Source organism: Gadus chalcogrammus, chromosome 8, assembly GCF_026213295.1.
Source record: "Gadus chalcogrammus isolate NIFS_2021 chromosome 8, NIFS_Gcha_1.0, whole genome shotgun sequence".
NCBI classification, from domain to species: domain Eukaryota; kingdom Metazoa; phylum Chordata; class Actinopteri; order Gadiformes; family Gadidae; genus Gadus; species Gadus chalcogrammus.
In genome coordinates, this window is record NC_079419.1 from 10,680,997 (window position 1) to 10,708,336 (window position 27,340).

Genomic DNA, 27,340 nt, shown 5'->3' on the forward strand with positions numbered 1-27,340 from the left:
AATTCCATTGTTGGTCTGTTTGTGGTCCCATTGTCAGTCTGTTAGTGATTCCATTGTCGGTCTGTTTGTGGTTCCATTGTTGGTCTGTTTGTTTATCCATTGTTGGTCTGTTTGTGGTTCCATTGTTGGTCTCTTTGTGGTCCCATTGTTGGTCTGTTTGTGGTGCCATTGTTGGTCTGTTTGTTTATCCATTGTTGGTCTGTTTGTGGTTCCATTGTTGGTCTGTTTATGGTTCCATTGTTGGTCTGTTTGTTTATCCATTGTTGGTCTGTTTGTGGTTCCATTGTTGGTCTGTTTGTTGATCCATTGTCAGTCTGTTTGTGGTTCCATTGTTCGTATGCTTGTCGTTCCAGTTTCGTCGGGAACACGGAGATCGACGTGGACATCAAGAAGTACTACTGCCGGGCCGGGATCAAGAGCATACAGGTATGCAGCATAGCATTAGCGTAGCTGTAGCATTAAGAGCATACCGGTATGGTAGCATAGCATTGGCATAGCTGTAGCATTAAGGGCATACAGGTATGGTAGCATAGCAATAGCATAGCTGTAGCATTAAGAGCATACAGGTATGGTAGCATAGCATGAGCATAGCTATAGCACTAAGAGCATACAGGTATGGTATCATAGCATTAGCATAGCTGTAGCATTAAGAATATGCCGGTATGGCCGCTAGCTGTAACATAACATTAGAATGGCAATAGCATTAAGAGTATACAGCCGCTGCTCTGAGCCCCAGGGGGCTGATAAAAAGGTCAAAGGTCAACTGCTGTACTGTTGGCACAAGATCAGGTCATGTTTACTGAATTCATCAAACTGAGGGAGAGGGAGCGGGGAAGAGAGAGTGGAAGAGAGAGGGGGAGAGGGGGGAGAAAGGGAGAGAGAGGGGAAGAGGGGGGAGAGAGGAGAAAGGGGAGAGGAGAAAGGGGAAGAGAGGAGAGGGGGAGAGGGAGGGAGGGAGAGAGCCTACCGTTTAATTGAAAAGTATATTTAGATGCTATCCAGGCCAGATGATAAAGATAGATCTTAATGAACCTAAATGTCTCCGTTCTGCCGTCTCCTCCCAGAGGAGGAGGAGGAGGAGGAGGAGGACTGTGTTGGTTGTTCAGAGTCTTCATCGGTCTTCTCCTGGTGCTCCTCACAGACCATCAGAGCCCCACTGGGGACCAGCCCTTAGGTCTTCTTCACTCTTAGGGGTCTTTATCTGGTATGGTGTTATAATGTCTTTATCTGGTATGGTGTTATAATGTCTTTATCTGGTATGGTGTTATAATGTCTATCTGGTATAGTGTTATAATGTCTTTATCTGGTATAGTGTTATAATGTCTTTATCTGATATAGTGTTATAATGTCTTTATCTGATATAGTGTTATAATGTCTTTATCTGATATAGTGTTATAATGTCTTTATCTGGTATAGTGTTATAATGTCTATCTGGTATAGTGTTATAATGTCTTTATCTGGTATAGTGTTATAATGTCTTTATCTGGTATAGTGTTATAATGTCTTTATCTGGTATAGTGTTATAATGTCTTTATCTGGTATAGTGTTATAATGTCTTTATCTGGTATAGTGTTATAATGTCTTTATCTGGTATAGTGTTATAATGTCTTTATCTGGTATGGTGTGTTATAGTGTCTTTGTCTGGTATAGTGTGTTATAGTGTCTTTGTCTGTGTAAGGTGTGTTATAGTGTCTTTGTCTGTGTAAGGTGTGTTATAGTGTCTTTATCTGGGTATGGTGTTATAGTGTCTTTGTCTGGGTATGGTGTTATAGTGTCTTTGTCTGGGTATGGTGTTATAGTGTCTTTGTCTGGGTATGGTGTTATAGTGTCTTTGTCTGGTATGGTGTTATAGTGTCTTTGTCTGGTATGGTGTTATAGTGTCTTTGTCTGGGTATGGTGTTATAGTGTCTTTGTCTGGGTATGGTGTTATAGTGTCTTTGTCTGGTATGGTGTTATAGTGTCTTTGTCTGGTATGGTGTTTAGTGTCTGGGTAAGGTGTGTTTTAGTTTGCTGCCGTGACCCTCTGATTCTCGAGGTTCTAAAGGTTGGTTCTAGCCCCTCTCTCCTGCTCTCTGCTCTGTTGACCATCGGTCGGTCTGTGTGCAGCCCGCCTGTGTGTTGAGGGGTAGTGTTGTGTTCGACTGTACGTAACCAACTGTAACCAGCGTGGACCAGACAGGGAGCTGGTCTTTCACCTCGCTTTGGGCTGATGGGCGGACTGTGTTTGATTACTCTGGTCGGTAACCTAATATGGCGGTGCAGACAGACGTCTGCGACGGTGACTCATTCTCTCCTCCTTGCCGGCCAAACCACGAGGAATCTGGAGGCTCCACCGAAGACGGGATGTTTTTTCAGCACGTTCTGCCTCTGCCGGGAAAGTGGCAGTAAATAAGATAATGAACCCAGATGATATCTCAGGGTCGATTAGTTTGGAATGGGTCTTTATTGCTGGTGTGGAATGCTGCATAACCCCCAAACATTAAACCACACCCCTACACATTAGACCACACCCCCTACACATTGGAACACAACCCCTACACATTAGACTACACCCACTACACATTAGACTCCACTCCCTACACATTAGACCACGCCCCGTACACATTAGACCAGGCCACATGCACATTAGACCACAACCCCTACACATTAGACCACACCCTCTATACGTTAGGCCCCATCCCCTACACATTATAACACACCCCCTAACATCAGACTCCGCCCCTAACATCAGACCCCAACCCCCGACCCTAACATCAGACCCCGCCCCTATCATCAGACCACACCCCTAACATCAGACCAGTGTTTGTTCCCTGTGGTACCAGACGATTACGAGAATCGTTTTTCTATGATTTATGCTCCCATATGAGGTGTTCTGCGAAAGGTCTGGATGACCTGTTGTGGAACACCTAAAGGTCAAAGGTTCGGAACTGCACCGTCAGACCCCACTATGTAAGAGATAATGTATAGAACGCCGGTCATTATCCGGAAAATTAGCCCCGACAGGGCGAACAGGACACTGACGCACAGCGGAGGTGTCTTGCTTCGCCCTGAAGGGGCTTATTTTCGATAATGACCGGTGACGTTCTATACATTATCCCGCTTATTACACGGCTACTTGCCAAAACGAAAAAATAACTTCACATGGTGTATTTTTACAATTTATTTGTTACCAGCATTCGTATTGTTGATCAGCTGAGAAATAGTCTGCCAAAGACGTTGACGTTGCTTAGCAACCGAAGACGCTGGGGTTGACAAGTTACCGGACTACTTGCGGAGTGATACCAAAGACATCAGACGTCATTAGAGGCAATAAGTCCTTGGTTTTCCTTGACAGCGGTCAATTATACTTAGCAACGGTGAATTATCAAATATAATTATCAAATATGATTCACCGCCGGAAGTTGTGAAGAGCCCATGCAAGTGAGCGGAACGTTCCACGCATTGAGAAGACCCGTGTAATAAATGTACATAACACAGCACCCACTGACCGTAGACCACACCCCCTTAGACCACACCCTCAAACAACCTCAACTGTGTGTGTGTGTGTGTGTGTGTGTGTGTGTGTGTGTGTGTGTGTGTGTGTGTGTGTGTGTGTGTGTGTGTGTGTGTGTGTGTGTGTGTGTGTGTGTGTGTGTGTGTGTGTGTTTTCAGCTCCAGGGGGTCCTCAGGGTGGTGATGGAGCCGTTGCTAGGCGACATGCCGCTGATTGGAGCGCTGTCCGTCTTCTTCCTCAAGAAACCTGTAAGTAACCTCTGACCTCTGACCCCTTATCTCTGAAACCTGTGAGTAACCTCTGACCCCTACCCTCTGAAACCCGTGAGTACCTCTGACCTCTGACCCCTACCCGCTCACAAGTGTTTGGGGGGGCGTGTCCAGAGTGATTGACGGGTTCCGTGGGGGCATGTCCAAAGTGATAGACAGGTTCCGTGGAGACGCGTCTAGAGGGATTGACAGGTTCCGTGGGGATGTGTCTAGAGTGATTGACAGGTTCCGTGGGGGCGTGTCTAGAGTGATTGACAGGTTCCGTGGAGGCGTGTCCAGAGTGCTTGACAGGTTGCTTCGACTACTTCAGTCCAGTTGGTCTCCAGTCCAGATTCAACTCCCATCTCTATTCCCTGACCTCCGTTTCCTGTTTCCTGTCCAGCACGCCCCTCTTATCTCCATACAGGAAGTGAATCTGACGAAGAGGAAGTAGGTAATCATCATTAGAGGGGGTTGGAGAAAGGAGGGGGTTCTCCGTGAGATGCTCTGGTCCTCTGGGCCGCCGCAGGGTTCAAGGAAACACATCCTGATCCTCAGAACATCTAGATCCATACATCTAGATCCATACATCTATATCCTCTTGAACATCTACATCCATACATCTATATCCTCTTGAACATCTAGATCTATACATCTAGATCCTCTTGAACATCTAGATCCATACATCTAGATCCTCTTGAACATCTCTAGATCCTCTTGAACATCTAGATCCTTAGAACATACATCTAGATACAGGGGGGGCGGTGGGAGGTGGCGGAGTCATCGATCTGCTCCTCAGAGATAGAAACAAACGCACTCTCAACCACTGTGTGTGTGTGTGTGTGTGTGTGTGTGTGTGTGTGTGTGTGTGTGTGTGTGTGTGTGTGTGTGTGTGTGTGTGTGTGTGTGTGTGTGTGTGTGTGTGTGTGTGTGTGTGTGTGTGTGTGTGTTCTGATTTTGTGGTCGATGCCAGCTAGTCTACAGGAAGCACCCAACACGCGAATACACTATCTCTCTATTTTGAGCTTTAACTTTAACATTTTCCAACATTGTGCTTCATCACACACACACACACACACACACACACACACACACACACACACACACACACACACACACACACACACACACACACACACACACACACACACACACACACACACACACACACACACACACACACACACACACACGCGCATCACTCAGGCATGCTATGTTGACATAATTTCGCCCCATGTTTGGTGTGATTATTTTGGCAACAGGGTTGGCCTTATATGGTTGTGGGCGTACTTCTTTAGCAGCCACTCACACACAACCATTCAGGACTGAGTTACTTCCATTACTTCACAGAGGGTTTATGATTGAATCACTTGTCAGGGGCGTGGAGGTAGATAACCTGATTACCGGCTGGTCCTCGCTGCTCTCCCAATGTGAGCCATCTCACTAATGAAGGTTGACTTCTGAGAAGGCTAACCCAATCATCCCACTGTAGCCATGAGCTCTCTGTCCGGTGAAATCCATCATCTAAGCGTCCGCTGTAGCTTCCATGCTAGCGGATGCTGTAGCTCCTATGCTAGCCGCCGCTGTAGCTTCCATGCTAGCGGCCGCTGTAGCTTCCATGCTAGCGTACGTATTTAAATGTATTTAAATGACGCAGTGTTTCCCACACATTGACGAGACTATGGCGGCCCGCCATAGTCTAATTTCGGCCGCCATAGTCTCTGCGTGCACATGAATTATTATTATTAAAAAAAAACATAACAAACATTTTTTTTTTTTTTTGCTCAGGCGAAGTTTGAAGACATACACCCCCCCCCCCCCCCCCCCCCCCCCCCCCCAACAATCGCTCCATACCCCCCCCCCCCCCCCCCCCCCGTCAACAATCGCTCCATACCCCCCCCCCCCCGGTCAACAATCGCTCCATACCCCCCCGTACCCCGTCAACAATCAACAATCGCCCCATACCAGCCCCCTTCCCCCCCCCCCCCATAGTCTCCAAAATTTCTGTGGGAAACACTGAATGACGTTATTAATGGGGGTTTGATCTCTCTCTCTCTCTCTCTCTCTCTCTCTCTCTCTCTCTCTCTCTCTCTCTCTCTCTCTCTCTCTCAGTTGCTTGATATAAACTGGACGGGCCTTACAAATATGCTGGATATTCCCGGTATCAAGTAAGTACACGCAGACAGACAGACAGACATACGTACAGCTGTGTGTGAGATTGTCAGTAGTGTGTGTCTGTGTATGGTTTTGCATTTTCTAGCCTGATACTCAATGTTAGCTCCTCTGGCAGGTTAGCTAGCTACAGTATGTAATTTACTACTACTTTACAAATTAAATATGTATTACAGTGTTACTAACGCAGGGCATCATCCTGGGTTCTGTTGTAGTGTCGTAGATTAGCTTTGGCCTGAAGCACTAGGATGCAAACATCGGATGACGCTGGTCTGTATCTCTATCTGTGTCCTATTCAAATAAACCGTAGATGGATAAATAATGTGTCCACTGTAACGACATTAGACTAATAAACCTGATCACAGCGACACACTTACCAGTACTACATGTAGTACTAGTAAACATTTGTACTAGTACACTGGTAGTATTAGTACACTGGTAGAATTAGTACACAGGTAGTACTAGTACCCTGGAAGTTCTAATATACAGGTAGTACTAGTACACAGGTAGTACTAGTACACTGGTAGTATTATTACACTGGTAGTACTAGTACACTGGTAGTATTATTACACTGGTAGTACTAGTACACTGGTAGTATTATTACACTGGTAGTACTAGTACACTGGTAGTATTATTACACTGGTAGTACTAGTAAACTGGTAGCATTATTACACTGGTAGTACTAGTACACTGGTAGTATTATTACATTGGTAGTATTAGTACACTGCTAGTATTATTACATTGGTAGTACTAGTACACTGGTAGTATTATTACACTGGTAGTACTAGTACACTGCTAGTATTATTACATTGGTAGTATTAGTACACTGCTAGAATTATTACATTGGTAGTACTAGTACACTGGTAGTATTATTACATTGGTAGTACTGGTACACTGGTAGTATTATTACACTGGTAGTACTGGTACACTGGTAGTATTATTACATTGGTAGTATTAGTACACTGCTAGTATTATTACATTGGTAGTACTAGTACACTGCTAGTATTATTACATTGGTAGTACTAGTACACTGGTAGTATTATTACACTGGTAGTACTAGTACACTGCTAGTATTATTACATTGGTAGTACTAGTACACTGGTAGTATTATTTCATTGGTAGTACTAGTACACTGGTAGTATTATTACACTGGTAGTACTAGTACACTGGTAGTATTATTACATTGGTAGTACTAGTACACTGGTAGTATTATTACATTGGTAGTACTAGTACACTGGTAGTATTATTACACTGGTAGTACTAGTACACTGGTAGTATTATTACATTGGTAGTACTAGTACACTGGTAGTATTATTACATTGGTAGTACTAGTACACTGGTAGTATTATTACACTGGTAGTACTAGTACACTGGTAGTATTATTACATTGGTAGTACTAGTACACTAGTATTATTACATTGGTAGTACTAATACACAGGGAGCGGCGACCCCGCCCTCCACTCGCTCTCCCTGTCCGACCTGTTGGAGAAACACACACAGACTGTGTGTGTGTGTGTGTGTGTGTGTGTGTGTGTGTGTGTGTGTGTGTGTGTGTGTGTGTGTGTGTGTGTGTGTGTGTGTGTGTGTGTGTGTACCAGTAGAAGTCGCATTCCAAAAGGAAAACTAAATTATGTCCAGACAACAGATTACAACATTCATACAGGCGTACACCAAATACCTCGCTAACTACCCCCCACACAAACACACACACACACACACACACACACACACACACACACACACACACACACACACACACACACACACCCTCTGATGTCCGAGTCCAATCAGCTGCCACCGCCCCTCCCAGGGCATGCTGGGAAATGCCTTCAACAAGTCGGGCAAGAAGGTGTTCCAGATAAATATGAGAGCGAGAGAGAGAGAGAGAGAATTCCACTAGAATGTGAGCCACGCCCACTCTGCTGAGTGTCGCTGAGCAGTGCTGCCCCCCGGTGGGGAGAGGGCAGAATGCAGCTCACTGGGGCTATGCTATGCTAAACTACACTACACTACAAAAACCTAACTACTACACTACGACTCTGCTGCACTAAACTACACAATACGAAACTACACTAAACTAAACTACACAACAGTACAACTAGACTAGACTATTGTAGGTTAGCTCCAAGTATCCACTCAATGTGAATGTCTAATGAAGTCTCTCTCCCTCTCTCCCTCTCCCTCTCCCTCTCTCTCTCTCTTTCTAGTGGTCTATGTGACTCTATCATCCAGGACATCATCTATGGTTACCTCGTTCTCCCCAACCGCCTCACCATCCCTCTGGTGGGCGATGACCAGCTGGCCCAGCTCCGCTTCCCCCTCCCTCAGGTGCGCGCGCGCACGCACACACACGTACGCACACCCACACACACATCGTGTATACGTGAATATATTTGGAGATTTGTGAATATTTGAATATATGTTTGTGCATATACATATAAATACGTATATGTGTGTGTGTGTGTGTGTGTGTGTGTGTGTGTGTGCAGGCGGTGTTAAGGATCCACCTCCTGGAGGCCCGGGACCTGGTGGGGAAGGATAAGTTCCTGGGGGGTCTGATCAAGGGGAAGTCGGACCCCTACTGCGTGGTCAAGATGGGCAACGAGGAGTTCAAGAGCAAGGTGGTCCACGAGACGGTCCACCCAAAGTGGAACGAGGTCTACGAGGTAGGGGACCCAAACCCACAACCCCAGCACTGCTCACACACACCTGAAGGGACCCAAACCCACAACCCCAGCACTGCTCACACACACCTGAAGGGACCCAAACCCACAACCCCAGCACTGCTCACACACACCTGAAGGGACTTGAACCCACAGCCCCAGCACTGCACACACACACACACACACACACACACACACACACACACACACACACACACACACACACACACACACACACACACACACACACACACACACACACCTGAAGGGACTCAAACCTATGGAGGAAGTTGAACCCACAACCCTCATGGAGGGACTCAAACCCACAACCACGGCACTGCACCCACACACAAACACACCTGAAGGGACTCAAACCCACACCCCAGCACCGCACCACACACACACATACCTAAAGGGATTGCTTACTCCTTTCATATTTTACACACTTGACCCCAATGTCTTCAGGTGTGTCATTAGCCCCTCCTTCCACGTGTATTTAGCTTCTCCCCCTCCACCCAGGTGTATCCTTAACTCCTCCCCCTCCCTCCAAGTGTATCCTTAACTCCTCCCCATCCCTCCAGGTGTATCCTTAACTCCTCCCCATCCCTCCAGGTGTATCCTTAACTCCTCCCCCTCCCTCCAGGTGTAGCTTTAACTCCTCCCCCTCCCTCCAAGTGTATCCTTAACTCCTCCCCCTCCCTCCAAGTGTATCCTTAACTCCTCCCCATCCCTCCAGGTGTATCGTTAACTCCTCCCCCTCCCTCCAGGTGTAGCTTTAACTCCTCCCCTCCCTTCAGGTATATCGTTAACTACTCCGCCTCCCTCCAGGTGTTGGTGTATGATCACACCGTCAAGCAGCTGGAAATCGAAGTCTTCGACGAAGACACTGATAAAGATGACTTCCTGGGACGGTAACATCACTTCCTGTCTAACATCACTTCCTGTCTAACATCTGTCATGAGTCTAGCGAGAAAGTACAGAGACAGATCATTAAGGAGCAGATAGGCGTTGGACAGTACAGAGACAGGTCATTAAGGAGTAGGTAGGGGTTAGACAGTACAGAGACAGGTCATTAAGGAGTAGGTAGGGGTTAGACAGTACAGAGACAGGTCATTAAGGAGTAGGTAGGGGTTAGACAGTACAGAGACAGGTCATTAAGGAGCAGGTAGGGGTTAGACAGTACAGAGGCTGGTAATTAAGGAGAAGGTAGGGGTTAGACAGTACAGAGACAGGTCATTAAGGAGCAGGTAGGCGTTGGACAGTACAGAGACAGGTCATTAAGGAGCAGGTAGGGGTTAGACAGTACAGAGACAGGTCATTAAGGAGCATGTAGGCGTTGGACAGTACAGAGACAGGTCATTAAGGAGCAGGTAGGGGTTAGACAGTACAGAGACAGGTCATTAAGGAGCAGGTAGGGGTTAGACAGTTCAGAGACAGGTCATTAAGGAGCAGGTAGGGGTTAGACAGTACAGAGACAGGTCATTAAGGAGCAGGTAGGGGTTAGACAGTACAGAGACAGGTCATTAAGGAGCAGGTAGGGGTTAGACAGTACAGACACGTCATTAAAAAGCAGGTAGAGGTTTGACAGTACAGAGACAGGTCCTTAAGGAGCAGGTAGGGTTTAGACAGTACAGAGACAGGTCATTAAGAAGCAGGTAGGGGTTAGAAAGAACAGAGACAGGTCATTAAGGAGCAGGTAGGGGTTAGACAGTACAGAAACAGGTCATAAGAAGCAGGTAGGGGTTAGACAGTCCAGATACATTAAAGCTGCCTGCATCAAAGTTATTTGATGCAGTTATTTTCTCACTGTTTTCTCTCAACAGTGAGAAAAGTGGGATGCATTGATCGGTTCATTGTCTATTGATTATTGATCGTGTTTTGTCACATTTGTAGTTTGATGATCGACATGGCAGAGTTAGAGAAGGAGAAGAAAGTGGAAGAGGTAAGGTTGGTCCGGTCTGTCTGTCTGAATCTGTCTGTCTGTCTGTCCGTGGACCCTGGTTGTGACTGAGGTATTTTCCCACAATGCTTTGCGGCGCAGTGGTTTGATCTGGAGGAAGTGGCCACGGGGCAACTCCACCTGAAGCTGGAGTACCTGTCTCCTGGCTCCACCCCCGACCACCTGGACCAGGTACCCCACCTCATGGCTAGCACCACCTCCACCACCACCACCTCCACCACCATCACCACCTCCACCACAACAGCACCTCCATCACATCCAATATCACCACCACCACCTACACCACCCCCACCGCCATCCTCACTACCACCACCTCCGTCACCTCCACCCTTCCTCCCTCCACCCGCCTCCTATTCAATGTGTTTAGTGTTTATAGCGTGTGTGACCTCACCGTGACCCGTGTTGCTAGGCGCTGGCGGGCATCAAGGCGGCCCGCGGCCAGGCCAACGACGGCCCCTCCTCCGCCGTGCTGGTGGTGTTCCTGGACTCGGCGCGCAACCTCCCGGTAAGACCCGGCTGGAACCGGTTCACCCTCAAACATCACTGTCAATGACATCACTTCCTGTTAGATTCCAGAAGTCCCGCCCCTGCTGAGTCTGGACCAATCACGCTGTTAATCAGTATAATCCATCGGATTGGAGAATTTTTATGGGATTATATTTTGATAGTGTGTCAAAATAACGTTTAGGTTTAACTATTAACTCTAGTTTATCTCTGCTAATTTGTCAAAGATAACTGCACGTTTATATTATATTATATTATATTATATTTTTATACTATTGGTTCCTCAAAGGTTTAAGTTGACATATTGGCAGCATGTCAAAGGTAAAGTTCAGAGTTACCAGGGTTCACATGCTAAGGGCTAGCTGAGCAGCCGTACCAGGGTTCTACTGCAGCCTTTCCCCAAAGACACCGAACGGGTCGGACGTCTAACGGGCCTCAGGAGGTGGAGCCAGTGGGGGCACACAGGATGGGGTTCAGCCAGCTGCTGTCGCCCATAGACTTCCTGTCGGCCACGACAAGAAGTAGCCTCATGGGAGCAAAAACAAGCTCATCATTGGTCTTATTGTAGCCCAAACTAGGTTGTTATAAGCGTCATGTTTGCCTGACAGCTTTTACTAGCCTAAATGTGCTATTTATTAACATCATGTTAACCAGGCGCCAGCTTATTATTCTGATGTTAGCCCAAATGAGTTCGGTACAACATTAATGTTGGCATGCGATATTACCATCACGTTAGCAGTGCGCTAGCTCTCCCTCCTTCTGCTTCATTTCTGTCGTCTGTACACTCTGTCTTTACACTCTAGATATTAATCTATAAAATAACCATCATATAATGACAACATTCCACATTCTAAGAGTGAGAAGAGGAGATTCAAAGGTTTCTGGTCTTCTTCAGTCGTCTCTATTCAGCTTCCTTCCTCTCTCTGTTTTCCTCCTGCTCCTCCTTCTCCTCCTGTTCCTCCTGAAGAGCGTCTTTGAGGGGAACTTGGGCTCTGGGTTCTTGAAGGAGCGGCGTGACGCTGGTCTGGTCTTCTGTGAGAACACGTCCTCCCTGTATCGGACTCTGTTCGTGAGTCGCTCTCTCTGCTTTCTCTGCAACGGCCTGCGCTCGCTCCCCGCTCATCTGTCGGCTGGTTTCTGTGTGCATGTTTTGGTTGCATTTGCGCGTGATTGTGAGCTTGTTTTAGCGCGTGGTTGTGTGCTTGTTAGCTTCACTGCGGGCGGGCGGGGGGGGGCTTGTGGCTGGATGAGCACGGTGTGGCGTCCCCGACTCGGTCCGAACACACCGGCCGGACCTGAGGCTCACAGCGTCAGGTAGCCTCGCGTCTGACAGAGGTTAGATCATGGGTTGAAGTTTGATGTCGGCTAACGGCTAACAGCTTGAGGTTAGCGAACATGTTCATGATGGTTTGGCCCGGAACTGGTTTGTATCATTTCAACTCTGTTACTGAGGGGCCAGCGGTCCCTCAGTAACAGGGTTCAGGGACGAACCAACAGGATGTCATTATCCAAACCTTCCCTTGGTGTTTTAGAAAAACCTTTTATACTTTATTTTTCTTAACGACTTTAAACTAACTTTCATTTTAGCCTAGAAAATATATCAATAAATGTACTCAAATATTGTTTCACTTCAATAATGAGTTATGGCTGGTGTGGCGCAATGCCATCTCAATCTAATTCCAATGTTGGATGAGAACTGCGGCTACACCTGCCCCACCGTGGTCTGAAAAACACAACTGCCACTGGAGAACCGCTTGAATACCGATTTGTACCTAGCAACGAGCTGCTACCTGGCGATGAGTTGCTACCTAGCAACGAGCTGCTACCATGCAACTGGTTGCTACCATGACAACCAGTTGCTGCCTTGGCAAGCGGTTGCTACCATGGCAACCTGTTGCTAGGTATCTGGTATCTTGTGTTGTTCCCAGCTGTCTGAATGTACTTTAAAGACGTAACTGCCTGTGATTGGAGGACCAATGAGATGGCAGAGCTTCCCAGCCCAGTGTCTAATCATGGTGGACTTCCTGTCTGTGTCCTCTGGGGTCGGAGGTGTCTGTTTAACCCCCTAACCCCCCTGTCCCGTTCTCTGTGATTGTTGTTTATGTTGTTCCTCTTCCTCATCCTCCTCCTCATCCTCCTCCACGGTGCACACCCTCCCGTTCCCTATTAACCTGCCGTCTGTGTGTGCGTGTGTGTACGTGTGTGTGTGTGTGTGTGTGTGTATGTGTGTGTGTGTGTGCGTGTGCGTGTGTGTGTGTGCGTATGATCAAAGCGCAACCCGTTAGAGTTCAACCAGGAGGGGCTGAAGAGGGCCTCTGTCAGTAAAGCCATCAAGGTAACCATGACGACCACAACACAACACACAGACAGACAGACAGACAGACAGACAGACAGACAGACAGACAGACAGACAGACAGACAGACAGTGAGAGATAGACGAGCAGACAGGAGTGGAGACACAAGCAGGAAGAGACCGCGACAGAGAGACAAACAAGCATATAGGAGGATAGACAGGCAGAGAGGGAGACAGGTTGTGAGACAAGAAGACAGAGTCAAGAGACAGGGAGACTGGCAGGGAGGGAGACAGGTGGAGAAAAAGGAAGACAGAGAGACACGCAGAGACGGGTGTATAGAAAGAAAGACAGGCAGAGAGGGAGACAGGTGAAGAGACAGAGAGACAGGCGTACAGAAAGGTAGACAGGCAGGGAGGGAGACGGGCAGGTGTGTGCTTTGTTGATCATTAACCAAACCCACCAATCAAACCTAACCCTGTCTGTGGACTAAACTCTGTGTCGTGCTGTCATGTTTCTGAGGGACCGACCTCATCTCTGTCCTGCTGGGTTAAGGCTTCCATCTTCTGCCACCCTGAACATCATACTTATACATAATTACTCAACCTTTACCCACCGTAACCTAACAATTGGGGCATGTCGAAGATTCTTGAATGGGAAAATTGGGTCATTAAACAAGACAAATATATAAAATATATATCTACAGTTACAGTAGAAGTAACTGTTATGAATAATACATGAACACATGTGAAGTTACTGTTAAGGATACTTGAACACATGTTAAATTACTGTTATGAATGATACATGAACACATGTTAAGTTACTGTTATGAATGATACATGAACACATGTTAAGTTACTGTTATGAATAATACATGAACACATGTGAAGTTACTGTTATGAATAATACCAGAACACATGTTAAGTTACTGTTATGAATAATACATGAACACATGTTAAGTTACTGTTATAAATAATACATGAACACATGTTTAGTTACACTTACGAATGATACATGAACACATGTTAAGTTACTCTTATGAATGATGCCTGCAGACTCAAACGGTCTGTAGTAAAGTACCTGTCTAGCGGTATATCCTCTAGTAGAAAATGAAGGAAGAGTCCAATTTATAACAAGTTAACAACCATAACTGTATGATAATATTGATATTATCATATTGATGTTATTATTGGATCATGGTACGGTAACGTATAGGATCATGGTACGGATCATGGTACGGTAACGTACACAACATGATAATTTAAAGGTTATGTTCATGCTTATTATGATAATCTAAAGGTCCTGTACATAACAATAAATTAAAGGTCATGTATATAATTAATTTGTGAGGATGATTTAAAGGATATGTACATCATTATTATTTAAAGGTAGGTATTATAAGTACATTTATATACATTATGATAACTGATAGGTAACTTACATAATTGTAGTAATGTACAGCTCTAATATTATAATGGTCATTGACACCCCACAATCCTAATGGTATCGTTCTCTACACCCCTACCATGGTAATGGTAAGGCCCTGTACACCCCAACCATGGTAATAGTATGGTCATGTACACCCCTACCCTGGTAATAGTATGGTCATGTACACCCCATACCATGGTAAAGTTATATGTACACCCCTACCATGGTAAAGGTATATGTACACCCCTATCATGGTAATAGTATGGTCATGTACACCCCTACCATGGTAAAGGTATATGTACACCCCTACCATGGTAAAGGTATATGTACACCCCTATCATGGTAATAGTATGGTCCTGTTATGTCCCCTACCATGGTAATAGTATGGTCCTGTACACCCCCTACCATGGTAATGGTATGGCCTTGGACACCCCTACCATGGTAATGGTGTATGGTCCTGTGATGTCCCTACCATGGTAATGGTATGGTCCTGTGACGTCCCCTGCTGGTGTTTGAAGCTGCTCTTGTCGTTAACAGTCGGGTAAGAAGGTGAGCAGTGACCCCAACCCTTTCATCCAGTTCAGAGTGGGACACAAATCCTTCGATAGCAAGGTGAGCCCCGCCCACACTCCCTATGCCACCCATCAGTTACGACTGCTTCTTAAAGGTGCAATAAGCAACATGTATAGTTTGTTAGCATGGTTCATACTGTAACTTTAATGTTAAAATGGTTCATACTGTGCCTTTAATGTTAGAATGGTTCATACTGTACCTTTAATGTTAGAATGGTTCATACTGTGCCTTTAATGTTAGAATGGTTCATACTGTACCTTTTAATGTTAGAATGGTTATGTATGTAGCAGCATGTAGCATTAGTTATGTATGCAGCAGGATTCCTGAAACCAATCGAGATTATTCCTCGTTACTCTCTAAATAACATAATACAAGTTTAGACTTTGTTTTACTGCTAAACCGTATAACATTGACATCTGACCCCTGACCTCTCGTGGCCCCAGATCCGATACAAGACCAACAGCCCAGTGTGGGAGGAGGCCTTCACCTTCCTCATCCACAACCCGCGGGCCCAGGAGCTGGAGGTGGAGGTACGGTTCTCCACCTGTTCTCTACGTGTTCTCCACCTGTTCTCTACATTTTCTCCACCGGTTCTCTACGTGTTCTCCACCTGTTCTCTACGTGTTCTCCACCTGTTCTCTACGTGTTCTCCACCTGTTCTCTACGTGTTCTTTACGTGTTCTCCACTTGTTCTCCTGTTCTCCACCTGTTCTCTACGTGTTCTCCTGTTCTCCACTGTTCTCCTCTGTTCTCCTGTACTCCAACTATTCTCCACCTGTTCTCCTGTTTTCCACCTGTTCTCCTGTACTCCACCTGTACTCCACCTGTTCTCCTCCTGTTCTCCACCTGTTCTCCACCTGTTCTCCTGTTCTCCACCTGTTCTCCTGTACTCCAACTGTTCTCCACCTGTTCTCCAACTGTTCTCCATCTGCTCTCCATGCGTTCTTCATGAGCCCTCATTGTACTCGTTCTCCAGGTGAAGGATGAGAAGCACAGCTGTACTCTGGGCACGCTGGTTCTGCCGCTGAGCCGGCTGCTGGCCGCCCCGGAGATGACCCTGAACGAGGCGTTCCCGCTGAAGAACTCGGGGCCCGGCTGCAGCGTCCGCATGAAGGCCGCGCTCCGGGTACGGCACCACCTCGTTAGGCCACAGACCTCGTTAGGCCACAGACCTCGTTAGGCCACAGACCTCGTTGGGCCACAGACCTCGTTGGGCCACAGACCTCGTTAGGCCACAGACCTCTTTAGGCCACAGACCTCTTTAGGCCACAGACCTCGTTAGGCCACAGACCTCGTTAGGCCACAGACCTCTTTAGGCCACAGACCTCGTTAGGCCACAGACCTCGTTAGGCCACAGACCTTGTTAGGCCAAAGACCCCATTAGGCCACACACCTCTTTAGGCCACAGACCTCGTTAGGCCACGGACCTCGTTAGGCCACAGACCTCGTTAGGCCAAAGACCCCATTAGGCCACACACCTCTTTAGGCCACAGACCTCGTTAGGCCACGGACCACAGCTGACCCGGGTCCTCAGGGGTCCAGCTTCAGCCATGCCTCTTTAACACAATGTTCACTCAATCTCCACAGGGGCCTTGAAGGGAATGCAGATTACGTTCCCAGCAGCTACCCTGTGATACCTTCCCTCTTTGCCCTGTCTCTCTATCTCCACTGTCTCTCTCTCTCTTCACTCTCCCATCTCTCTCTCCACTGTCTCTCTCTCTCTCTTCACTCTCCCCTCTCTCTCTCTACTGTCCTCTCTCTCTCACTTCACTCTCCCGTCTCCCTCCACTGTCTCTCTCTCTCTCTCCCAAGAGGAGAGTGGCGTCCTCAGAGTAGGTTATTCAGCTTCGGGGTGTTGACCCCTCCCCTCCCGTCTCCTCCCCCCAGGTGCTCTCCCTGGACAGGACCGCCCCCTCCCCGGACGACTCCGCCCCCTCCTCAGTCCAGGGCGGGAAGGGCACCGCGAGCAGCCCCGGCATGAGCCCCGCCTCCCCCCAGCGGGGCGACCCCCCGCCGGGGGTCCTGGACGAGGTCCCGGGAGGACGAGGAGCAGGAAGAGGTCTGGGGGAGGCGGGCCGGAGCAGCTCTAACCTGGCCATCTCGGGCTCCCACCTGTACCTGGCCGGGGGGGCGGGGGGCAAGGAGCCCACCCCCAGCATCGCCTCGGACATTTCCAATCCCTACGCCGAGCAGGAGCTAAGGCAGAGGCTGCACCAGTTGCTACCCAAGTAGGTAGCACTTTGGGCATACACTTGTTGATATGTACGTCTTTTAAGAGCCATCGAGTTCTTGGTAGGCATATGACTAAGCCAGCTGACGGACTTGCGTCGCAGTTCCAGATGCACTTCCATTAATCAATTCCATGAACTAGCCTTTGATAATGTTCTGGCCCGCCACCTACTGGCTGGAAAGAAAATTAGCCCGAGGCCAAACTTAGTTGCCGACCCCTGCTCTAGACCTTTGAAACGTGGTTCCTAGCAGCCTTTACACAATCTTCCTCTTCAACAGGGGAGTTTTAATGTAGCTCATCATTCAACGCTAATTTCCCTTTGATCTACCTGCCTCCCTCCCCCCCCCCCCCCCCTCTCCCCCCCCCTCCAGTGGGAGTGGTCCTCCTCCTCTCGGGGAGATCCAGCTGACAGTGCGACACAGCTCCCAGAGGAACAAGCTTGTGGTGGTGGTCCACTCCTGCAGGTATACCTGTCTGTCTGCCTGTTTGCCTGCCTGTCTGTCTGTCTGTCTGTCTGTCTGTCTGTCTGTCTGTCTGTCTGTCTGTCTGTCTGTCTGTCTGTCTGTCTGTCTGCCCATCTGTCTGCTTCATAAGTTGGTTGTTGTTTCTTTAATGAGCGTGTAATGAAGATCATTAAAGCTGTCTCTGTGACATGTTCCTTATGAATAAAGTTTAACTGGACTGTGATAATTTCTGTTACTGAGGCTGGTTCCATAGCAACATGGGTTCATTAGCAACAGGAGGAAAATTCTGTTGCTCCTCCTGATAGTGGTCTCTCTCCTGTTGCTAAGGAACCTGATGGGGTCTCTCTCATGTTGCTAAGTAACCTGACTGTGTTCTTTCCTCCTGTTCAGTCCCTCCAGAAAAATGTGGCGTTTTTTTGTGATTGTTGCGGCCAAAAATCCTTGATTATACAGCACGTTTTCTTAAAAAATGCAATGAAATATGCGGCATATTTATGCAATTTTATTGCGGGAACTTGCAAAAATTGCAGGAACTTGCGAAAATTCAGCCCCGCCATGAGCCCCGCTGGGGGGAGGCGGGGCTCATGGCGGGGCTGCTCGCGGTGCCCTTCCCGCCCTGGACTGAGGAGGGGGCGGAGTCGTCCGGGGAGGGGGCGGTCCTGTCCAGGGAGAGCACCTGGGGGGAGGAGACGGGAGGGGAGTGGTCAACACCCCAATTTTGCGCGGAAATCTGCAATTTATGCAGTGAAAGTGCGGCATATTTGAAAAAATGCACCCCCCGCATGAATATGCAGACTTTGGCTGATTATGCGTTGAATCATGCAATAGCATAATCGCGTTTTTCATCCTGTTGCTAAGGAACCTGACTGTGTTCTCTCCTCCTGTTGCTTAGGAACCTGAAAGTGTTCTCTCATCCTGTTGCTAAAGAACCTGATAGTGGTCTCCCTCCTGTTGCTAAGGAACCTGATAGTGTTCTCTCCTCCTGTTGCTAAGGAACCTGGTATTGGTCTCTCTCCTGTTGCTAATGAACCTGACTGTGTTCTCTCCTCCTGTTGCTAAGGAACCTGACTTTGTTCTCTTCTCCTGTTGCTAAGGAACCTGATAGCCTTCACGGACCACGGCTCAGACCCCTACGTCCGTCTGTACCTCCTGCCAGACAAGCGGCGGTCGGGGCGGAGGAAAACCCCGACCCAGAAGAAGAACCTGGCCCCGGTGTACGACCAGACGTGAGTCAGACCCCCGCCACGCACAGAGATACAGGTGCTGGAGATATAGGCGGTATGGATGGTATGGTATAGATATAGCTGGCAGAGCTATACTGTAGCTGGTATAGATATGGGTGGTATGGTATAGATATAGAGGGTATAGATATAGCTGGTATATAGTTGGCACAATCACAACTTGATTCATGATAAACTGATTGTAATTATACAGCTGGCCCCTCTCCCCTCTTTCTCCCCCTCTCCCCCCCAGGTTTGAGTTCAGTGTCTCCATGGTGGAGCTTCACAGGAGGACTCTGGACGTGGCGGTGAAGAACGGAGGCGGGCTTCTCTCCAAACACAAGGGCCTTCTGGGAAAAGTAAGAGGAGCCACACGCACACACACACACACACACACCTCCTTTATTTCAACCCTGTTCTTCTCCTCCCTTCCTCCCATCTGTCACTCATGTTTTGTTTAAACCATCTATACTTTTAGATTAATTAAATTTCATTAAAATTAATTAACCTGTTCATCAAGATTAAACTAACCTATTAGTCTAGATGATATTAACCTTTTAATATAGATTAAACCAGTTATTCCAGTTTATATTAACCTTTTAAAAGTAGAAAACCCCAACCTGTTAATCCAGATGAAGTTGCCGTTGACCTAGAGGTGATGAACGATTGGTGTGTTCTCTCCAGGTTCTGGTGGATCTGACCTATGAGGACATCGCCAAGGGTTGGACCCAGTGGTACGTGAAGTTATATAAGCATACGTACAACATGTTAGAGAAAGAAAAGAAAAGCCGTCGATTTTGATTCAAAGGACATTTTAGGGGGTCTGTCTCACAGCTTGGTTCTACTCCCTGTTTGTGGTCCAGGTATGATCTCAGCGAGGACGGACTGAGGAAGACACAACAACTGTGATCATCACAAGCATCATTCTCCCCCCTCCTCCTCCTCCTCCTCCTCTTCTGGAGCAGAGTCACTGACTTTTCCAACAAAGTTCATACTTTATTTTACTCTTGATTTGATAATTTGTTGTAAAAACACAGATAAGGGAACATTGATCGGATGATAAGATAAATATCATAGATAATAAATTATGTTTAAGGTATGAACGTGAAATAGGTAGAAAGGAAGCCTTTAAGGACTGTTGAAACAAAGTAATTCATACATTTACTGAGGGATCCCATCCAACTTGTAAATATGTACACTGATGACAGACAAAACAGAAAGTATATTCTCCCAAAGAAAGAGCTCTATTCTTATCCTATCTTTTCTTTCTCAAAATAGTAATTTGCTACTTTTACTTTTTTAATGGCAATTGCAAAAAATATATTCTGGCCTCCGCCCAGCTCAACCAAAGAGAAGCGCGGTTCATCTTTAGGGCTAAGCAGCTGCAAAGAAATCCAAACGCAACAATCTAGTTAGGCCAACAAGCTAGTTAGCAAGCACCAACTCGGCTAACTAATGAGCTAAAACACCAACTCACATAAGTAGTTAGCTAATAAGCACCGACTCACATAACAAGTTCGCTAACGAGGATAATGACCTTGCAGTGGTTCTTCTGGATCCTAATTTGGGGCCTCATTCCAGTGTGTTAACTGACCAGGTATTATCAACATATGGGTATATATTCAATACATAACACCCAAAGCTACACTGACTTGCTGAGCAAGACAAGGTTTTGGATCACCCCCGGAGTTACTGTTTTCTTATATTTTTAATTGTTTGATTGTTTGGTCTAAAATATTAATGTGTTGCTTGGGGTATCTCACTGCTCACCACAAAGTAAAAGCATTAAGCGTTCTTTAAGATCCACAATGTTCCCCAGATGTTTGTTAGCGGTGCCTCGGTCCAGCCAATGATAAACTCTCGCTCAAGTGTTAACCTGTAGCCAACTTGTAGGGCAACACTATAGTGGTGTTGGCTCAGAGGCTTTGTGATGGCGTGACAGGGTGAGCGTGGCTACATGAACACGAGGATGAGGACAGTAAGGGAATGCGGAGGTTAAGTGTTTCTCGGCCAAATCTGTACAACAGTTTCTGTTCTCTCTGTGTGATGTTTTTTAATACGATCACATTTCAGCCAAACGAAAACCTTGTAAAAATTATTGTAAAAAAAGTTTCATCTTAATCCCCTTGTTTCAATGTCTGAAGATCATTCATCTTTTATGTTTTGAGTTTCCATCTTATGTTCCTAGCTTGCCGTCCGCTCAGCTACGCTAGCAGGGAGCTAGTGTAGCCACTTACAAATGCTATGCTAGTAGAACAGTGAGAAACAGTGCTGTGTTCAGATTTTCAGATGTCAGTGTTGTTCCAAATCGAATACTCTGTGGTGCACTAACCGGAATTTACGATCGCAACTGCCATCGCGGCTCCTCCCCCACAATAAACATCCCGCTTTGAACGGTGAACCCTTTACGCCTAGCAGCTATAAAATGACACCATTAATGCAGGCTATATAGAAAATGCACCAACGTTGCCTCAGCCTGGCTCCGCCTCTTCCGCTACATAGCTAAGATGGCTGCCGTTGAGTACGAAAAGTGTGCATCGATCCACACCCAGCGGTTTGACCGTTTTGAGTACACCACCCGGGTCCTTTCAGTACACTTTTGGCTCTTAATTGGAACGCCCTACATACTCAAACTAAGTATAGTAAGTACAGATAGTATGGATATTGGAATACAGCTGAGTTCTGCCATCACAGCCTTTGTTGTTCGTCACCTGTTGGTGAACGTCTGAATGCTGCCGTGAGAGGGTTAGCTTGATGGTTAGCACCAAGACGAGGGTTAGCTCAGAGAGGGGGGCCTGCCCGTAATTCCGACACCTCCTTGTTCCGACGTCTCAATGGTCCGAAATATTTCCCATTAGATCGACATGCCACTATGCCGACGGTTCAATGTTCCGAAAACGGAACCCATTGGTCCGAAGGTCCGTTTGTCCAACATTTAAAAAAGGAGGCGCATTAGGCCGACGGTTCAATATGCCGAATAGGCCTACATATAAAGAGTTTTATACTTCTCCCTCTCCCTCTCCCTCTCTCTCTAATTCTCAACACGGGCACGAACACACACACACACACATGACTAAGTACACGGTATGAGGTATAAGTTTGACTAAATCAATACCAGCGAAATTATTTAGGCTAAAAGCCCACTGTAAACACAGTAAACAACACATATAAGCCCACACACAGCTACTAAAGATAAAAAATGTATTTGTTTTTCACTCACCGTTTGACTTCTTTACCGGAAAAGTATTACTCCTTGTATAACGTGCGCTTCATAAATTCACCTCTTGTGACCGTTCAAGCCCACAGCAACAGTGTGGCTTGGTGAAGTGCACTGCTGGAACTTAGCCTATCGTCTTTTATTTTTGGTTTCATAATCACACATGTGGATTTGCGCCTTGGCCTATTCGGCGTATTGAACCGTCGGCCTAAATGCGCCTCCTTTTTTAAAAGACGGTCAAACGGACCTTCGGACCAATGGGTTCCGTTTTCGGAACATTGAACCGTCGGCATAGTTACATGTCGATCTAACGGGAAATATTTCGGACCATTGAAACGTCGGAACAATGAGGCGTCGGAATTACGGCATGGCACCCAGAGAGGAGGGTTAGCTTGAGCCTCGAGGGTTAGCTCAGAGACGAGAGTTAACTCTGACACTCTGAAGGGTTAGCCGGGGCTTAGCTCGAGGGTTAGCTATGACAAAAGGCTTAGCTCAGAGATGAGGGTTAGCTCTGAGACGAGGGTCAGCTCGAGGGTTAGCTCAGAGATGAGGGTTAGCTCTGAGACGAGGGTCAGCTCAAGGTTTAGCTCAGAGATGAGGGTTAGCTCTGAGACGAGGGTTAGCCGGGGGTTCAGTCTCAACCATGACAATGTTTTATGATTGTTAGCTGCTAGACACCAGACACGTTGCGCAAAACGCAACGTGTCTTGAGTCGCCTGCTAACGCACAAACCCAGCGACCCTCTCGCTGAGCAAGGCCCAGCGCCCGTGATACTGGGAGCACGTACTGGGCCTGTTCCTGATCGTCACCTCGGGATGGTGGGCGCGGTCTCCCCGGGTTACGGCTGCTCCCCCCGTGATGTCATGAGGAAGCGTCGGCTGCAGGGGGGGGGGGGGGGGGTTGGCCCGGGCAGCAGAGGGTCAAGGCCGGGTCCTCAGGTCACGCCCCCACCGCAAGGCCGGGGGGGGGGTCCACAGGTCAACGTCACGCTGTGGGGGTTCATCACGTGTCACTAGGACCTGTGCAACATGCTGTTATTATGACTGTTATTAATGTTAGTGCTGTCATTGTCATTATACAATCTGATCACCCCAAGGTTCTGTGTGTGTGTGTCTGTGTGTGTGTCTGTGTGTCTGTGTCTGTGTCTGTGTCTGTGTCTGTGTCTGTGTCTGTGTTCTGAACCTGTTCCTGACGGTGTGTGTTTCAGTGACCTTGTGCCTTAGAGTTCCTGGTGAGATTAATCAAACTGCTCCTCTTGTGTAGTCCCTTGTTTAAAGAGCTTTTGCTGGACAGGAAGCAGCGGACCACTGGCTGACATTTTATGCGTTCAAAATAAAAGTCCCAAGACCAAAACGCACAAACAACCACACTCTGGGTGTTACTGTTCATGGTTTGTGTTTTATCAATTATCATTCATTCATCATCATTTCTCAGATCAGAATTGAAATTTTCAAAACTACCAGTTCAATCTTCACATCATTGCGTCACTTGTGCACATCAAAAAGCAGTTTCTCCTTTCTTTGAACAAGTTGCAAATGCTTTGGTACATTCATGCAAATGATTATGTACAGTTCTCTGTTCTTTCCTACATTATCAATTGCTTATGTCATGTTGATCAAATTGTATTGTAATGGGTCTCTATTGAATAGTCTCACCCCCACCACATTTAGGCATTTGTTCATCGCATAAGTCTTTTCATGCAAAATGGTTGAACAAGTTGTCATAATGTGTCAAGCATATTTCTGTACATTTCCATTAGACTTTTTTTCTAAATCTTTCCTGAATTGGTAAATTGCTACTAGGTGATTCTTGACTTTCTCTAAAAAAGGGAAATGTGTGAAGTGTTAGATCAACCAACGATCAACCAGTTTACTGAAATACCTCAAAGATGCATCTCATGAACCATGAACTGGCAAGTATATGTATAGCTGGAGCACAACACAAAGTTACATTGTCTGACAATGGAAGGGAAAGGAATTGGACGGGGTCAACAGCCAGAGAGAAGAAGAGGAAGAGGAGTGAGGCTGCGGGAGAATGAGAATTTGTGGCCCAACAGACAGGAACGTCAGGAGGTGTAGGAAGACTGCACTGTAATTCCTACAGGAATGCATGTACAGTTTAGCCTAAGGAGATTGTCCTATGTTCACATTTCTAGCAATGACATTGTCTGTCAACAAATTACAGTACAGTCAAAGCGTAAATGTGAATCTTGTCCAGTCCCTTGCAATCAATCTCCCACATACACTAAGGTGTAACTTACAATTTACAATAATTGTCTTCAAAACTTTAGCCACAGTATAGGCCTACATCAGAACATCCCTCCAGAGTACACTGTTATGTGTTGACAACCGGACTAAGCAATTTGACTGTTTAATCCGTGCACAATGACGCAAGGACTTGTCATTCTGATGGCACTGACATGTTCATTGACACTGACATTTCCTTTTGAGAGATGAACTAAGGATTTTGTAGCCCGGCTAACGCCAGGCCTCATCTCAATCTACATTGAGAAGAGGTCTGGGAACCACACATTCATTTTCTCGTATTTGAGGTGTGGTTTACGATTGCCCCGAGCTGTTTATTGGAGTCGTATCAATTATACCAGATGTTGTATGTAGAGCGACAGAAATTCGATGAGGAAGAAGAGGATGGGTGTGTCGCATAGACATCGTCATCATCTTGCCGTCCCTCCCCGTTCTGTGATTGGTTCCCTATCTCAGGCGAAAATCGGATCCATGGAATCAGGCTGCCTTGCAGCGCGAAATGAAATCCTGCAGAAGGCAGCATGGGTATAGCCAGGCTAAGGATTTTGAGCAAGAGACTGGCTTTTGCAGGTAATCCATGGTGTTTTGCTATTTGTACGATTTTTTTTGAGAAATGCATTTACTGTTTTGCAAATATTGAGGATGATTCGACAAATGTACTAAAGCGACTGAGAAAAACTGTAACACTAATATTATACGTACAAAAACGTCTCCCAGAACTGCCTAGCGACCAAACAGAACACCCAACATCTTGGAGTGGTCCAATATGGCCCAGGTATGGAGATCGAAAGGAGGTCTCCAGAAGGTTCTGTCACACTTTGACCATAGGGGGCGACACAGGTCAACCAACACGGCCACGCCCCCAGCCCCCAAACCTTCAGGGTCACGCCCCCAGCCCAAAGGTCAAACCTTCAAGGCCACGCCCCCAGCCCCCAAACATTCAGGGCCACGCCCCCAGCCCTCAACCCTTCAGGGCCACACCTCCAGCCCTTCAGGGCCACGACCCCAGACCCCAAACCTTCAGGGCCAAGCCCACAGGTCAAACCCTCAGGGCCACGCCCCCATCTCACAGGTCAAACCTTCAGGGCCACGCCCCCAGCAAGAACAACCACACTTAAAAACAGTTTTTATCCACAGGCCATCAGGTTGCTGAATGGCTCTCTCAAACACTGATGACACCCTGTATTTGCACTATATTCATTCAATACTGTGAACTGGATTTATATTCAACTGTGAACTTCATTTGCACTATGTACTTATCTACTAGTAATATTCAATATCCAATGTATATATTCAAAAACTTCTATATTTCAATGTCTTTCAGGGCCTTCTGCTGTATGCGAACATTGAACATGCTAAACAGCACCTTATATTTAACTGTTTTTGTTTAACTAAATTCTGCTCTTTGTACAGATATTTTTAGTAGTTTAGTTTATTTATCTCATTTATCTCAATTTATCTCAATTTCATTGCCCAGTGCAAACTATGTTTCCATTGTGTATATGACAATTAACGATCTTGTATCTTGTATCCCAGCCATCAAACCTTCAGGGCCACGCCCCCAGCCCCCAAACCTTCAGGGCCACGCCCCCAGCCCCCAAACCTTCAAGGCCACGCCCCCAGACCCCAAACCTTCAGGGCCACGCCCCCAGCCCCCAAACCTTCAGGGCCACGCCCCCAGCCCCCAAACCTTCAGCGCCACACCCCCCAGCCCCCAAACCTTCAGGGCCATGCCCCCAGACCCCAAACCTTCAGGGCCACGCCCCCAGCCCCCAAACCTTCAGGGCCACGCCCCCAGACCCCAAACCTTCAGGGCCACGCCCCCAGACCCCAAACCTTCAGGGCCACGCCCCCAGACCCCACACCTTCAAGGCCACGCCCCCAGGCCCCAAACCTTCAGCGCCACGCCCCCAGAGGGTCTGACATAGTGCCAGCCATGATGAGAGCTGTTAGGATTCTCCAAGGCGACGGAAAGGGACTTCAATGCTTCCTTTCTTATCTCCTTCACTTACATTTAAATTGAGGGCACTTCGGAGGCGCTTTTATCCAAAGCGACATACAATAAGTCCATCTGTCAGACGAAAGAGAAACAGCAGTTCAGTGTCCTAGTGAAGACGGGATTATTGTTTGAGACCAGCCTGACCAACCTGAGGCAAACACAGGAAAACGGTACTCATTTGACCACTACAATACATCAGGGGGTCCACATGCTTAGGCTTGGTCCTCATTTGACCACTACAATACATCAGGGGGGGCACATGTTTAGGCTTGGTCCTCATTTGACCACTACAATACATCAGGGGGGGGCACATGTTTGAGGCTTGGTCCTCATTTGACCGATACAATACATCAGGGGGGGGGCACATGTTTTAGGCTTGCCAGCTACTTTCAAACTGAGTGGGTCAAAATGATCTACCTACATTAAAAAATGCTAAACATATATTTATTTATTATTATTATTATTATTATTATTATTATTATTATTATTATTATTATTACTATTATTATTGTACTTAGTACCTACTCTGATGACTTGCACTGAATGGAGTCAGGGTTGCGTAGTCCGGACAGTAGCTGTTGGTTGCGCTAGACTAAAGCAGGCTTCCAAATGAC

The 27,340-nt window shown here is 47.0% G+C and overlaps 2 protein-coding genes across 6 annotated transcripts in view; both read left to right on the forward strand.

Moving 5' to 3' along the window:
- esyt2a (extended synaptotagmin-like protein 2a) overlaps window positions 1-22,140 on the forward strand; it is a 32,472-nt gene extending 10,332 nt beyond the window's left edge. Inside the window, exons 6-25 of one of the 5 annotated variants that reach the window (XM_056596184.1) lie at window positions 354-426; window positions 3,652-3,741; window positions 5,854-5,909; window positions 8,121-8,241; window positions 8,403-8,579; window positions 9,405-9,487; window positions 10,470-10,518; window positions 10,618-10,707; window positions 10,946-11,041; window positions 12,008-12,109; window positions 13,313-13,375; window positions 15,297-15,371; window positions 15,776-15,862; window positions 16,309-16,458; window positions 17,220-17,560; window positions 17,934-18,026; window positions 19,121-19,252; window positions 19,500-19,605; window positions 19,931-19,980; window positions 20,110-22,140. In XM_056596184.1, the coding sequence (XP_056452159.1) occupies window positions 354-426; window positions 3,652-3,741; window positions 5,854-5,909; window positions 8,121-8,241; window positions 8,403-8,579; window positions 9,405-9,487; window positions 10,470-10,518; window positions 10,618-10,707; window positions 10,946-11,041; window positions 12,008-12,109; window positions 13,313-13,375; window positions 15,297-15,371; window positions 15,776-15,862; window positions 16,309-16,458; window positions 17,220-17,560; window positions 17,934-18,026; window positions 19,121-19,252; window positions 19,500-19,605; window positions 19,931-19,980; window positions 20,110-20,155 (2,080 nt within the window). In that variant the 3' untranslated portion in view covers window positions 20,156-22,140. The remainder of the gene's footprint in view (window positions 1-353; window positions 427-3,651; window positions 3,742-5,853; window positions 5,910-8,120; window positions 8,242-8,402; window positions 8,580-9,404; window positions 9,488-10,469; window positions 10,519-10,617; window positions 10,708-10,945; window positions 11,042-12,007; window positions 12,110-13,312; window positions 13,376-15,296; window positions 15,372-15,775; window positions 15,863-16,308; window positions 16,459-17,219; window positions 17,561-17,933; window positions 18,027-19,120; window positions 19,253-19,499; window positions 19,606-19,930; window positions 19,981-20,109) is intronic. The other 4 variants (XM_056596183.1, XM_056596185.1, XM_056596186.1 and 1 more) reach the window with 4 other exon arrangements.
- Window positions 22,141-25,493: 3,353 nt separating this feature from the next.
- On the forward strand, window positions 25,494-26,650 carry LOC130387259 (uncharacterized). Its single transcript, XM_056596278.1, has 2 exons — window positions 25,494-25,799; window positions 26,264-26,650. Exons 1-2 carry the CDS (start codon window positions 25,494-25,496, stop codon window positions 26,648-26,650), a joined length of 693 nt encoding a protein of 230 aa, XP_056452253.1.
- Window positions 26,651-27,340: the final 690 nt, after the last annotated feature.

Excerpts from the sequence above, each read along its gene's own strand:
- LOC130387259 (XM_056596278.1), top strand. The coding sequence starts at position 25,494 with ATGGCCCAGGTATGGAGATCGAAAGGAGGTCTCCAGAAGGTTCTGTCA. Across the intron at positions 25,800-26,263 it reads GCCACGCCCCCATCTCACAG|CCATCAAACCTTCAGGGCCA; the intron begins GTCAAACCTTCA and ends CTTGTATCCCAG.